The 14,628-nt window shown below is 35.6% G+C and overlaps 1 protein-coding gene across 2 annotated transcripts in view; it reads right to left on the bottom strand.

Moving 5' to 3' along the window:
* The window catches only part of LOC121944715 (protein unc-13 homolog B-like), an 89,608-nt gene that overhangs the window by 55,887 nt on the left and 19,093 nt on the right, over positions 1-14,628 (bottom strand). For both annotated transcript variants that reach the window (XM_088076352.1, XM_088076353.1), the window contains exon 8: positions 2,461-2,611. In XM_088076352.1, coding sequence (XP_087932478.1) covers positions 2,461-2,611 — 151 coding nt within the window. The remainder of the gene's footprint in view (positions 1-2,460; positions 2,612-14,628) is intronic.

The following is a 14,628-nucleotide window of genomic DNA, read 5'->3' as shown; positions in this document are numbered from 1 at the left end:
TTATGTTTTGGCAACAAAAGCACATGGAGGCCAATGCCCATTTTTAGGATTAGGCAACAAAGGATGGTTTAAAAAAGGCACATGGTGAAGTTTGGAGAAAAAAATGACCAAATTCAAATTTATCAATGGAGTCTTGTGTTTTTGATGTAATGGCTTCAAATCTATGTCGGTAAGGGCTGTTTTACGACAAGGAAAAGCAGTGAAAATATTCTAAATATAGCGTAAGCTACACCTAAACTGTTTTTTTAAGTGGCTTCAAACTATACAATGAAGGCATCATCTGAATATACGTATGTGATGTGGATGTTTTCTACTCCAGAGTTATTGTAAACATTTACGATCGTGTTTCGGTCTATATCAGAGTCTGTATAAATATTATAGGTTTATAGGTTTATTGCAACCAGCTGAAAGGGGGAATATCTCCACCTGCCGTGGTGGACTTGGACATACTACAGTACTTGTACACTGGGACAGCAATGCGATTAAATGGCTTAATCAAGCTTTGACTGAGGCTCGACTAAACTGTGCGCGTAAATGTACTGACTGTTCTGCTAGAGACACACAGGCAGCACTTTGTCTGTGGTTTTAATGCGTCCAGTGAGCTCCTCCAGAGATAAAACACAGTCAGGCTTCACCTCCAGAGCACCAGACTAAAAGTTGAATCATATAGTGACATACGACTGCTGCTGTTTTAGGCGGTGTTTTCTTTTGCGGAGCAGTTTTAATGAGTCAGTGCTTGCCTATTCCACCTGCAACATTTTCCCCCACAACAAGTTCACCCCGAACACTTTTCTGCAAGAGCACCGTCGCTGCATCTTAAGCTTATCGCTACCGAGATTGTGATCGGCTTAAAGAAACACAAATAAGTGCTTTTTTCTCTAAAGCAGAGAGATAATCGGTGATTCCAGACCTCTCTTGACTTGCTGGCACTCGAATGGGGCATTTAAAGCCGAGAGGTAGGGGTGAAGAGGCTGTAACGAAAAGAATTGGGCCTTTGTGACACCTACTTTAGGTCTAACTCGAAACATTAAGTCTCTCAGTCATGCTTCCCTCTATAAACGTCTGCCCTTTTGTTGTTTTTGTGTCTTCCTGTGTGTTTCTCCTCTTCTTGGTGGGCTGTGTTTTAAGCCTGAAATCCAAAAGTCCTGTAAGCTCTTCATGGGTACTTGCAGAGAATAATCTCTGTGTTTTACAAATCAGTGTCGTTACAGTGACTAAAAGCAATTTGTATAATCTTAAATAATCATATCACGAAGAAAAGAACATTCTGTTTGGCTAAAAGCAGCTTGAAGACGAATGTTGAATTCATAAGAAAGAGATGTTTTGGCCGCCAGCTGAATTGATATTTTAACGTTGTTATGCATCTAAAATGCTCAGGAAAGATAAATAAATTACAAGGTAAACATGCCATCCACCAAGAACAATGCAGCTCCTCCAAAAGCAATCATATGTCACTGCGGTGTAACCAATGTCAGGGTAATTTTTGTGAGGGTGATCATTTCACAGGCTTTATCAGAATCAAATCAGTGCTGTCTAAGAAATCAGTTGTGACTCACAAAAGATGCAGCAGATAAAGAAACAGACAGAGAAGGAGCCAGCACATAACCTTTAAGACAAATACTGGGAGATGCCTGAGACTTTTTCTTTTGGCGAGGTAATTTTTGGCACTTTGATGTATGTTGGAAGGTTTGGAGCACACTAAATACCACAGCTGATATTCTTCAAATTGTAGTTTCCCTTCTTTAAAATCATATCATGTATCACAGACTGCTTCTCTACAACAGAAGCATAAAAGGGTTATCTGTATGGCGGCTACAGAGCTAGAGGAAGAAAAACATTTCAGCTGTCTTCAGTAAGAGTCAGTTGGTCAATTATTTAGATTAACATGTATATTTTGATCAGCTTTGCTGCAGTGACACAGTGAAATGTCTTTTTTGGCCTTTGGTCTATAAACTTTCACTTGTAGTGTGACAAAACTGATCATTTTTAGACTTTGATTAAGGCCAAGTTGAGGTGAGGCTTTGCAATAAGCAGATGTCATGAACGCACTTCGCGGCATTTACTTTTCATTTATATAACAACCTTTCCATCTTTGCCAACGATAAAAACTATCTTTACTCCGATATTTCAAGATTTTTTTAGGCCATTTCCACTCATAATTAAGAATTTTAGGGTGCAAAATTGTGCCCTAACAATGATAAAAGCATGAACCTGCAGACACTTGACAGGAGCCATAAAAATACAAGTATAAACAGTTTGTTTTTTTAAATCTAAGCACCTGCTGATGTTGAAAGCTTCCACTGTTGCCAATAATCCTCATAACATCGCCTGAAAGCCACATCTGCACCGAATCCATGCAGGCAAAGCTTCACAAACATACTGCCAAATGGTTTCGCCCGGTCGGCTTATGTTGAAAAGTGTTTATCTGTGTTTATTTTATTTCGTCCGGCGGTCACTTACCCCGAAGTTGGAGGCTGCAAATCTAGCCGGAGATGAGACGTTGGTGGAGGCGGTCGGGTGGGCGTAGAAGGCATTGATGTTGGCCAGCAGGGTGCTCATCACTGCGGGCACCCCTGACAGCATGTACTTAGAGGACAGGCAAGAGAAATGACTGAGGAGGAAAGGAAAGGAGAGCGGTGAGAGAAAGGGAAGGTTATCAAGGTTTGGGAGGAGAGATTGATGGTTTAAAAGTAGTAAGAGGGTAAAAAAAAGGTGAGAGAGATATGGAGAAAGTGGAGAGCAGGTTGTGATGTCGAGGCAGGTGGAGACAGAAGCAGAGGGGGGGTTGTGAGGAGGACATGAAGAGGCCAGAGAGAGATCGGAAAGAGGATGGATGAAATAAGTTGCGGAGGAGGAGGATGCAGGATGGGATGGATTGTGGGAGGAAAGGGTTGGGTATAATTGGAGACAGAGAGAGGGAAACAAAAATTAATTAAATGGAGATTAAATAAAAACTGTTGATCACCGGTGTTCAAGCGTAGCCTTTTTTTCCTACCACCAAGAGTTTATATTACTGTTATATCGATCACATTTTTAACATTAAACAGTGCATTTACTCAAATAAAGGTCATTTTTGTGAATTCAAATGTGTTCTTTGTGTCCTTGTGTTTATAAAATAATAAAATTGCTTTAAAGTTACATAATTCCTGTGAATAACATTAACAGTAAGAAATCAAGTTGAGTTCATGGCTCAAAATCAGGTACCCTGGACAGGATTTATTTACTTTGCCCTTTGCAACATGAACAAATTGTTGTGAACAAAGTGTGATTTTTCTCAAAAACAAAACAAGATATTGCCAAGAAAAAAAAACAACAAACAAAAAAAAAACAAACAAGAAAATTACCTTAAATATTTATTTATTTTATATATTTTTTATTATATATTTTTTCTGCAACATAACTTCATTATAGTTAGAAATATAGTTTTCTGGACATTTCCCCCTATTTTTGGATTATTTTCTAATATTCCTCTCCCGTTTTTTGACACAAATGTTTAACTAAAATTTCTTGCAGTCTGTGGGACATTTTTTGACCAAGTTGGTCATTTCCTTTTTTACCTATGTTCTCAAAAGAAACAAAACCAATACGTTTTGTTTTTGAGGGTTTAAATTCTTGTGAAAGGCGCCTGAAAGTAGCACAAAAAAACTGATGTCGTCAAGGTTTCACAGGGTTAATACCTCACACAAAAAAACTCCAAAACATCTGGTCTGACCGGCAATAACTCCTTCAGAAAAAGGGGGAAATGATGTCAGTTGTCCACATTGTGTTCACGTGGGACCAAAGTACACAATAAATCAAGTAGATCCAAAGGACTTCTTTTTTCAGTGTGCAATGATGTAATTCAGACACAACAAGACACTGACAGAGTTTTAGGATGTGCAGTACTTGTTTTTGTGTTGTATACTTTTACCTCTACTTTCATGACATTTGTCCCTGTCTTCTGGACACTATTTTTTAAATTCAGCCGGGATGCCATATTGGACATTGTTGCAGCAATAATGGCCATCTCTGGCTATTATCAGCTGGGTGTGCACAGACCACTGTGCAGAAATGAGCAGTTGTGAGGACAAGGACAATAAATCTTTTCCCCTGGAGGTTTTGCCAGTTAAATGATTGTTAAAGCTGAAGTTGGTAACTTTTACACAACATAACTTTTTGTCATATTTGCTGAAACTGTCGCTATAGTCACAATGAAACAGATAATCTGTGAAAAAAATCATATTCTTCTGCTTCCTCTAATGGCCGTGTGAAGGAAAACAGCCAACCAGAGCCGAGGAGTTCTGTAACGCAGCTGTCAGTCACGTCTACCACTGCTCGCAAATTGACCCCCGTCTCAAAAACTATTCATGTTGAATTATGAATTTTAGGCTGCAAAACTGTGCACTAATTAAAAGTATCAATCTAAGAGCACAAGGACAAGAGCGTGAAATAGAAGAAACCTGAGAGGAGACATAAAATCACGAGTATGAACAGTTTGTTTCAGTCAATAAATGAAAATATAGTTTTTCAGTGAGCTTTCAATGATATGTGAGGCTTTATAAGGCCACAGTGCATCTGTGTATTTCATTCGCCATTTTCATTTGGTTGTGTTATTGATTGGCTCATTTCCTCATTTCCACTGGGACACAGTTGGAGCCATTTCTGCTCACAACCTCAATTTACTCAATGATTCCCAGTATGATTATGATTATGTGTTTGTCTTTATCACACTAAACAAACACACAGACCCGCTCTGTCTCTTTAAGGCCAAATTACAATATTATTAATGTAATTAAACCAGTGTGTGCAAGTGTGTTACTGTGCATGTGTGTTTGTGTGTGTGTGTGTGTGTGTGCTTGTGTGTGTGTGTGTGTGTGTGTGTGTGTGCTCACTGAGTCTCCACCTGCCTATAATCATCCAATCAAACAGCTGGGAAATCTCTGAGGTGACAGGTCATCTTTTCTCATTAGATGTGATAAACTAATTTGCATGCTGTTTATAGATCATGACAACCCCGCCCACCTCTCATCACATCAACACACACACACACACACACATACATGCGAACATGAATAATAGGGGACTATCTAAGTGTACTATCCAAGAGGGAACCTTTATTAGCAGTCATTTTAAAAATACAAAACTAGAATTGAAAATTTACTTTTGAGGTCTTCTTTCACAATATTACTGCAAATGTGATTTTTACAATTTTTTAAAGAAATTGCCAAGAGGGGACCTGAAGCCTTGAGCGACGTCTGCCTATCAAAGGGGGGACATCCATATACTGCAGTCAAACTGGTTTATCCTGGTTCTCTCACCTATAGAGTGCTTCTTTTTCACTAAAACTTCATTTGTATCTTTAAAAATGGGTATGTAAACTTTATTGCTTGCAATATATCAACATTTTTTGTGATAATAAATATTACAGAAATAATACTTGCCAAAGCAAAGTATATCTTTTAAAGAAGGCTCCCATAATCCTGTGAATTCAGTTTTATCTTACTATTTACTGTTAATAACTTTATTGTTGTCTTTGTTTTATATATGTATATATATATATATATATATATATATATATATATATATGTATATTTAGACCAGACCAATTGTAACTACCAATGTATCACCAAAAAATTCAGAAAAATAAATCTATAAACGAGTAACATTATACATAAAATGATCAGCAATATAATTACTTATTTTAATAAATAATATATTTATTTTAATTAGTTAATCACTATAAAATGATTTTAACACAAGTCTGTGACTAATCTCTTAAAAGCTGTTTGCTTCCAAAAGAAAGAAATCAAACTGTGACATGACAGATGAGCTCAGGTCCAGAGAAGTCAGTATGGCGTTTCTGGATTTTGTTGAATCTGGCTTTCACTTAGCATAGTAGAGTCTTAAATTGCATTTATAGATGCAGTGATGAACTGTGTTCACTGTCAGTGGTTTTCAGTGTCCCCAAGCTCATTTTGTGATATCATGTTGGTATTTAATGCAGTGCAGCTTTATGGGTCAAAGGTCATGGCCATTCATTTTTGGTTTTTAGCCTTGTCCCTTTTATGCAGAGATTTCTCAAGGTTCTCTAAATCTTTTCATGCTATTATGGCAGATAGTTAATGGATTTGAACAGCAAATATCTTGTTTTGTAATGTATTCTTTGTGTTCACAATAGTTTTTCAGTGATGGATGAAACACCTGTGTTTGTTAGTGTATTTTAGCATTATCTAATCTAGACCCCATTCAAAGATGTTTGTTTTTAATGACTACAGTCTGTAACACATACTACACACACTGGCATGCAGCATTGTCACAGTGCACAGAGAGTGTGCGTGAAGTGAAAGGCACATAATAAATGTTACGATAAGTTCACAATGACACTCAGCTTTACAGGACTTTACATTCCAGTATTGTAAACTGAAACTTTTCTTTAGCACTTAAAGTTTAACTGGTATGTTAGTGTTTTGATGGGCATTGAAATGGTGATGAGCCACCAACAACTCATCTCAAAACCATCACAACAGGATACACATCTATGAATGGGCCTTCATAAGTCGACTTCTGTTTGTACTCTTTGAACTTTGCACTCTAAAAAGAAAAAAAAAATGTCCACACTCCATTTCCTTTTGTAAGAAAACTAAAAAAGGAGTTTTAAATTAAAATTATGTAACATCAAACTTTGACTTGACCTTTAAAATTGTTCAAATACTTACCTGACCAGTTTTCACAAGTAGTGAATGTCAATCAAGTTTTCAATATACTTGTGTTCTCAGTCTGTACTTAAAGAAATGCAACTTGTTTGTTGGTGCACATTACAGAAGAAGGTCCACCCTTGAGTAGGATATAATGACATGAGTCCACTGTTGGCTGGTACATAATGTCACAAGTTCCTTCTTAGATATGCAGTGACATTCACACTCAACCATGTAAAGCACATACAAACATATTTAATAATACTTAGAAAAAAAAATCTCATCTGAATAATGTTACATTTCTTCTTCAAATATGATTTGTTAGTATGTTTGTGTAACAGAATATAAAGGCTCAACTTTAGTGGCTGGCTTAACCTTTTATGGCTTGATACTGTATTAATGGGAAATTATGCCCATTTCTAAAATACATACATATTATTTCTATGATCTAAGGCAGTCTAAAAACATTAGTAAACATGGGCAACTCGCTCCCATATCCAAAAACTGGAGTGCTTGTGATGTCATGTGATATAAAGTGTAGAGTTGCTCCATTGATATGAAATTGTGAAAGATTTTCTAGATGACACTGAGAACAGCCAGAACAATGTTATAAGTATATGGGAACATTTTCTGTTACAGAACTGACAACACCAATATAATAAAGTTCATTTGGGTTTAAGGGATAACAAACATTCTGTTGGTCCCCAAAATTAGGCTCTCGATGAGCAGAAGGAGCAGCTCCAGACTTTATACTTCATGACATTACAAGTCTGAGACTTCTTTCTCTAGTGTCTAGATCAGAGATATCACACATACTGGCTGATCCCTTGGCCATGGAAAAAACATACTGAAATTCCTACTTTAGATGTTCACCTTTACAATGAAGGGTTTCCCAGAAAGGACCAAACGATATAAAGGTCAGCAACAGTATTTGCTGATTAATCATAAAAATAGATTTATTATCAGACTTTTACTGGAAATTCCCATTAAGAGTTATTACAAGCACAGGATCTCTTTACAATGTATGTGTGTGCTTTCAATTTATATGCATAAGAATGCATTTTCTTTGTTGATCAACATTACAGAAAAAAAGGGCCACACATATAGAATAAAGCGGTGGTGGTCCCAAGTTGGTTGGTACATAATGACACAAGTTCCTTTTGGATAGGACAGAGTGATATTCACACTCCACCATAGATTAATGAAAAAGAAATAGAAAGGTGCATTTTGTAAAGAGAAAATATCTAATACAAAAATGTATCTATTCAGTAAAGCTTCTCATTGTTTAGTAAATTGGCACCAGAAATGTTGCCATTGTAGCTTTTAAAATAAAGGCTATAATGTGAACACAATTATAACTTGTCTTAATATTCACTGTCAGACGTGACAGATGAGCTCAGGTCCGTGAAGTTGGCAGTGTTTCTGGATTTTGCTGATATCTGGCTTTCACTTTGCATAGTTAAGTCTTAATTTGGTATTTATAGATACAGTGATAAACTGTGTCCACTGTCAGCGGTTTTTAGTGTCCCCGAGCTCATTTTGTGATATCCTTCAGTCATGTTGGTATTTAATGCAGTGCAGCTTTATAGGTCAAAGGTCATGGTCATTCATTTTTGGTTTTTAGCCTTGTCTCTTTATGTATTTCTCAAGGCTCCTTTTTCATGCTATTATGATAGGTAATGGATTTGAACACCAAATATCTTGTTTTGTAATGTGTTCCATTGTGTTCCAAAATGAATAGTTTTTTAGTGATGGATGAAACACCTGTGTTTGTAAGTGTATTTTAGCATTATCTAATCTAGACCCCATTCAAAGATGTTTGTTTTTAATGACTACAGTCTATAACATATACTACACACACTGGCATGCAGCATTGTCACAGTGCACAAAGAGTGTGCATGAAGTGAAAGGCACATAATAAATAATATAATAATACGATAAGTTCACAATGACACTCAGCTTTACAGGACTTTAAATTCAGTATTGTGAACTAAAACCTTCTTTAGCACTTAAAGTTTAACTGGTATGTTAGTGTTTTTGATGGGCATTGAAATGGTGATGAGCCACCAACACCTCATCTCAAAACCATCACAGCAGGATACACATCTATGAATGGGCCTTCACTAGTTATCTTCTGTTGACCCCATTCAAAGAGGTTTGTCAACCAGAACTAAGTTTTTATTATTAAGTTATATCTATTTTTTGGTTGTTTTTGATAACTATAGTTGGTAACACATAGAGTTGTAAATTAGTTGGCAAATACAGGGCTGGTATACAGCATTGTCATCATGCACAGAGAGTGTGCATGAAGGCATGTGAGATTGCTAAAATAAGTTTACATTGACACTCAGCTTTACAGGTCTTTACATTCCAGTGTTGTCAACTGAAACAACTCTTTAGCACTTAAAGTTTAACTAATGTTAATGTGTTTCTGATGGCCATTCAAAAATTCAGACAAACAGAGCCACTGAGAGCCAAGATGCCCTACTGCTTTAGAGGGCCACTTAATAAATAATTACCTTTCAATTATTTCAGTGATATTACATACATGTGGTTATTATGTCACTTCCCAGCAGATGTTTCTTCATGTGAAAAACATGTTTAACTCCTTTTTGAATAGCTTGTAGTCAATTGTGCAATTGACGACAAATGTGGAATTCTGCTTGTATTTCTACTCTTTACAGTTTAACATTATCTTACACAACATCCACTTGTTTAAAAAAGGAAAGAGGAAAAGCCATGTTTCAGTCAGATACAACATCTAGGATATGAGAATGCAAGTAAACCCTGAAGCCCAATGTGTAATGTCCTCACGCCCATAACGACTCATCGTCAGTTAGAAGAAACCATCCCCAGACTGCAGGGAATCAAGGCCTGACAGATTTTCACAGGCTGACTTGCAGAGAATCAAACCCTCACCCACTGCAGGTCACTCACTTAGTGGCAGCAGTCTCCACTGTTCAACACTCAAAGTTAGGATCTGAGAATCATATGGGTGCTGGTCACTCCACCCTCTTCAGTGTAGAAGAAATTACATATTTTTGTCCACTTCATCAACTGAAGGCCAAGTAAATATAAAAATATATCTATAAAACTGTGTGTGAATGTAATAAAGACAGATTGCTTTCTAAAGAATGCACAAAGCCATTGAATCAAATGTACATAGATCATACAGAGATGAATAACATTTTTTTCACATATGGCGAATACTCAGCCTCTTTTTAGGGATGCATCTTACTCCATAAATGTGGTAATTTTACGGTCGGTATCATCTTTCTGAAGCTGGCATTACTGTAATATAGGCATCATTAATAATTTGTTAACTGACTGTTAATTATACTTGTCAATACTCCTTGATAACCAATGAAGAAATGATAACTAATTAACTTTACCCATTATAAGTAATGTTATAGATTGTTATTTTATTAGTCAAATACCAAGACTTATACAGTCTTGTATAAATACATAAACTAAGTATTAATGGTTTTCCAACTAATTTGTAAACCTTTGGCAAAAAAACAAAAAAAGTAAATTATACAATATAAATATCTCTTGGATAGATAGACCAAATATTTATAACACTTTGTTAACTATTAATAGTTGGTTTGAAAACTGTTTATAAACATTGTTTGGATGGTTTCTATAAAGTTGCAACTGCTAATGGTAATAAACTGTTAAACTGTTAACAAATACCATGTAGCAGATCTTGAAATACTATTTGGAAGACCATTATAAAGTTGCAGTTGCTATTTAAATCTTTTGAGTCACTTAATAAATAATGTCTTTTCTAAGCACTTTGTAAGGTATACATACATGTTTGCCCTTCATTAAATTTTTAATAGGTTACAAAAGTTGCAAAACAACAATAACCCACTACATTTATCTTTGGCTCAAAGTTGCATGTCAACATTGACTTTCTGTTCATATATGTGTTTAAAATGATAATCACACAATCAGGACACAAAACATGTACCTCTTTATGTAGCTCACCTATAAAACATTTAAAAGGGCCAAATTAGTTTTTACTCCATACAATCAATAACCATTGACAACATTTTAACTATCTAAATAATGTTTGTAGATGCTTTACAGAGTATCTAATTCTGTAGTATTGTTTTACCTCTTTAGTTAAAAACAGAACCTTTTATTATAATTAGAATAATGAAATGTAAACTTGAGGCAATAACCTGTGCAACATCAAAATGGTATGTCATGAAATAACAGATGTAATCATTAGGTAACTGAATATGTTCAATCTACTTAAATATCCATAATAGTACAAGTTTTGAAAAAAAAAAAAAAAAGTATTTAAAATGGGAATTAAAGTGGAGAATTGTATGCTCATCTGTACAATTTCAGGGTGTTCTTCCCAATAATCCAGGATGTTGTACTAACCAAGATAAGCAGTGTGTGCTACTTGTTAAACCCAGGATGGGGAATAAGCCACGTTTCAGTCAGTCTAAATCAGATACAGCATCTTGGATATGAGAAGTTAGCAACCCTTAGCTCAATGTGTCATGTAAAGCTAACGACCATCATCCCAGCTAGAAGAAACCATCCCCGCACTGCAGGGAATCAAGGCCTGACAGATTTTCACAGACTGACTTGCACAGAGTCAAACCCTCACTCACTGCAGGTCACTCACTTCTCAGTGGCAGCAGTCTCCACTGTTCAACATTCAAAGTTAGGATCTGAGAATCATATGGGTGCTGGTCACTCCACCTCTTCAGTGTAGAGGAATTACATATTTTTGTCAGCTTCATCAACTGAAGGCTCATAAATCTAACAATATATCTATAACACCATGTGATTGCTTACTTAATAATGCAGAGCACCACTGAATCAAATGTTTAACATCTTAGAGATGAACAACAATTTTTTTCACAAACAAATGAATATTTAACCTCCTTTAGGGATGCATTTCGCTCCATAAATGTGCTGGTAATTTTACATGTCAGTGTCATCTTTCCTAAGCTGGCTGTTAACAGACTGTTAATTTCACTTTTGTCAATACTACTTGATAACTAATAAATAAATTGCAACTACTGATGGTATCGCTGATACACTGATACACTACTGATGGTATATTGTTAAACTGTTAAAAAAATACCATGTAGTGGATCTTGACATATTATTTGGGAGGCCATTTTAAAGTTGCATTTGCTGTTTTAAATCTTACAGTCACTTAAAAATGCTTTGTTTCTCAGCGCTGTGTTAAGCATGCATACTCGTTGTTCCCATTAAATGTTTTATAGGTTAGAAAACTATTTATTTTCATATATAAGTTCAAACTGATTTATGACCAAACCTTTTAAATTTATATCACTGCAGCTCAAATGAAAAGGGTTCAGGAGGTGAAAAATGGACTACATAAATTCAACATTACAGATCAATAACAAAACCTATGTTACAAAACTACAATAATCCACCATGTTTTTTCTTTGGCTCAACGTTGCATTCTGACATTTTATTTCTGTTTCCTGAATATGTTTAACATGATGATCAGACGATCACTCTTACTCTTTAGTTTTGTTTTACTCCTATAGTTGAAACCAAACCTTTTATTATGATTAGAACAATTAAATGTTAACTTGGCACAATAAACTATGTAACATCACAATGGTTTGCCATGAAATTCATGTAATTATTAGGTGATTAAATATGTTCAAATATTTAACTATCCAGTAAAAAAAAGTACTACTTTTGTATCAGTATTCAAGCTAGTGGGAATTTGAGTGGAGAATTATATGCCCAATCTGTAAACTTTAGGATGTTCTTCCCAATAATCCAGAGATGTTGTACCAGCTAAAATAAGCACTGTGTGCCACTTGCTTAACTCCAGGACAGGGGACAGACCCATGTCTCAGGCAGTCAGAGTTGGATGTAACATTCTAGCTAATATATAAATTAGCATCTCTGAAGCTTAATGTGGAATGGCCTATTGACCATCGTCAACAACAAAGAAACCAACCCCCACACTGCAGAGAATCAAGGCCTGGCACAGAGCTGCACACGCTGACCCCTCACCCTCTCCAAGTCACTCATTTCTCAGAGGCAACCTTAAAGGCACATGGGTGCTGGGACACTCCACTCAGTCAATGTGGAGGATTGTTTAATGCTTACATCATAAACTAAAACCCTTTAAGGAATTTGAAATTCTTCATATAAACCAAAAACTGTGTTGAATAATAATAAGTCCTCTGGGCACTGCAGCATGCACACAAAGAGATGGCAAATCATTTAATCCAATACAAAATGAGTAGTCAGCCTCTGTTAAAGACACAAATCCATAAATGTGCTGGTAATTTTGCATGCCAGTACACCCATTTAAAAACTCTCAGTTCCCTCTCCTACAACAGAAGACTTCAAAGGTCGTACACAGCAGACAATCCAATCCAAATCTCTCAGCGCTATTTTTTATTTTACTTGAAAGTGAATCCTATTTTGATCCTAGTTCTGCAGCTTTTGTATTGTTGGCTGTTTTATATTTCTTTAGTTGTTTTAGTAGTTGTAGTTGTTTTGGTTTTCTTGAGATCTAGTAATGTGTATATACAATTTTATCTGTCTAATGCAGATTTAAGATTAATTTAAAACATTGGAGAAAATATAAAACAAAACAAAACAAAACAAAACAAAACAAAACAAGAAGTGTCATTTTGTACAGGCCAAGAGGGGACAAAGTGTGGACTGACTCCTTTTAGAATTTAAAGTTAAAGTACAGCCAAAAGTACAGCCAAAAAACCTATAGAATTTGAAATAGTTCATCTCAGCAGTTGAACAGAGGGTTTCAGAGTTAATCATTCCTCTAACTGACTTATCCCTGTAACTGAGACAAACTGATTGCTCACAAAACCTCCCATATTATAAATACCATTAAAGATTGCTCTAGTCATTTATATCATGATGGTTGTCAATGTGTTTTCAACACAAGGTAAAAAGGAGCACACTCTTAAACAGCAACTCAAAACTTATTCAGGTGCAATGATTCAAAAGCAATGTACTGAAAAAACTAAAATGATATTTCTATCTCCAATTTCCTAAAAAAATAAATAATTTTATTATTACATTTTGTAAGATTATTTTCTTTGAACAATAATGCATCTAACTTCTTTTTTTCCTATTCTTTGTCATTTATCCATGTTGAAATGGGAATGTCACTCTATACTATATATCTAAGATGGAACTTGTGTCATTATATACCAGCCAACAGTGGACTCATGTCACTTTATACAACTCAAGTGTGGACCTCTTTTCTGTAATGTGGAGCGACAAATAAAATGGATTCCTATAGATGGGCACACATACATTGATTTCAACCATAACAATAAATGCCAAATTCAGCTGATTCCTGTGAATTTGGGAGACCCTGCAATTTTGTCAAATCACTGCAACTATACAGAATTCTTAACTATTTAAACCGGTTAAAATCTGATTTTCACTGTATGTCTGCCCACAACTAATCCACTCAGTTCCTCAGTTGCCCTCTAAGTATTTCTGAGTGGCTCTGATGTTTTTACAAAGAAGACTTTGGACCAGCAAAGCTATTTTTAAATTATTTGCTTCATTTTATGCAAATATTGGCTCTGAAAAGGCATCATTCAATGATGATGAAACTTTATTCCTTTTTAAAAAAAATAACATTTTGTTTTTTAATATTCTTTTCCCAATAGAAAAAAACTTTAAATCCTCAAAAATAAAACCTAAAACTTGCATGGCATTTTTTTTGCTTGTAAAACTGTTAAATGGAAGTTTTGAGTACGTCCATCCATATTCTCAAGTGATGCTAGCCAATAAAGATGTATGCAGATGTGCCTCGTTGTCTGGCTGTCTACTGACGATATAATAACAATGCCGCTGGCTCTGTCCAGCTATGTTCTCATCTCACATCATCCTGCCATGATCCAGATTGATGCAGGTATGCCAAAAGCACTGACAGAGGGAATGTATTTGAAAA

This window comes from Plectropomus leopardus, chromosome 4 (genome assembly GCF_026936395.1).
Source record: "Plectropomus leopardus strain MGB_pleo_1.0 chromosome 4, ASM2693639v1, whole genome shotgun sequence".
NCBI classification, from domain to species: Eukaryota; Metazoa; Chordata; class Actinopteri; order Perciformes; family Serranidae; genus Plectropomus; species Plectropomus leopardus.
The sequence above is the reverse complement of the archived record's forward strand: the minus strand, read 5'-3'. Positions and strand labels throughout refer to the sequence as shown.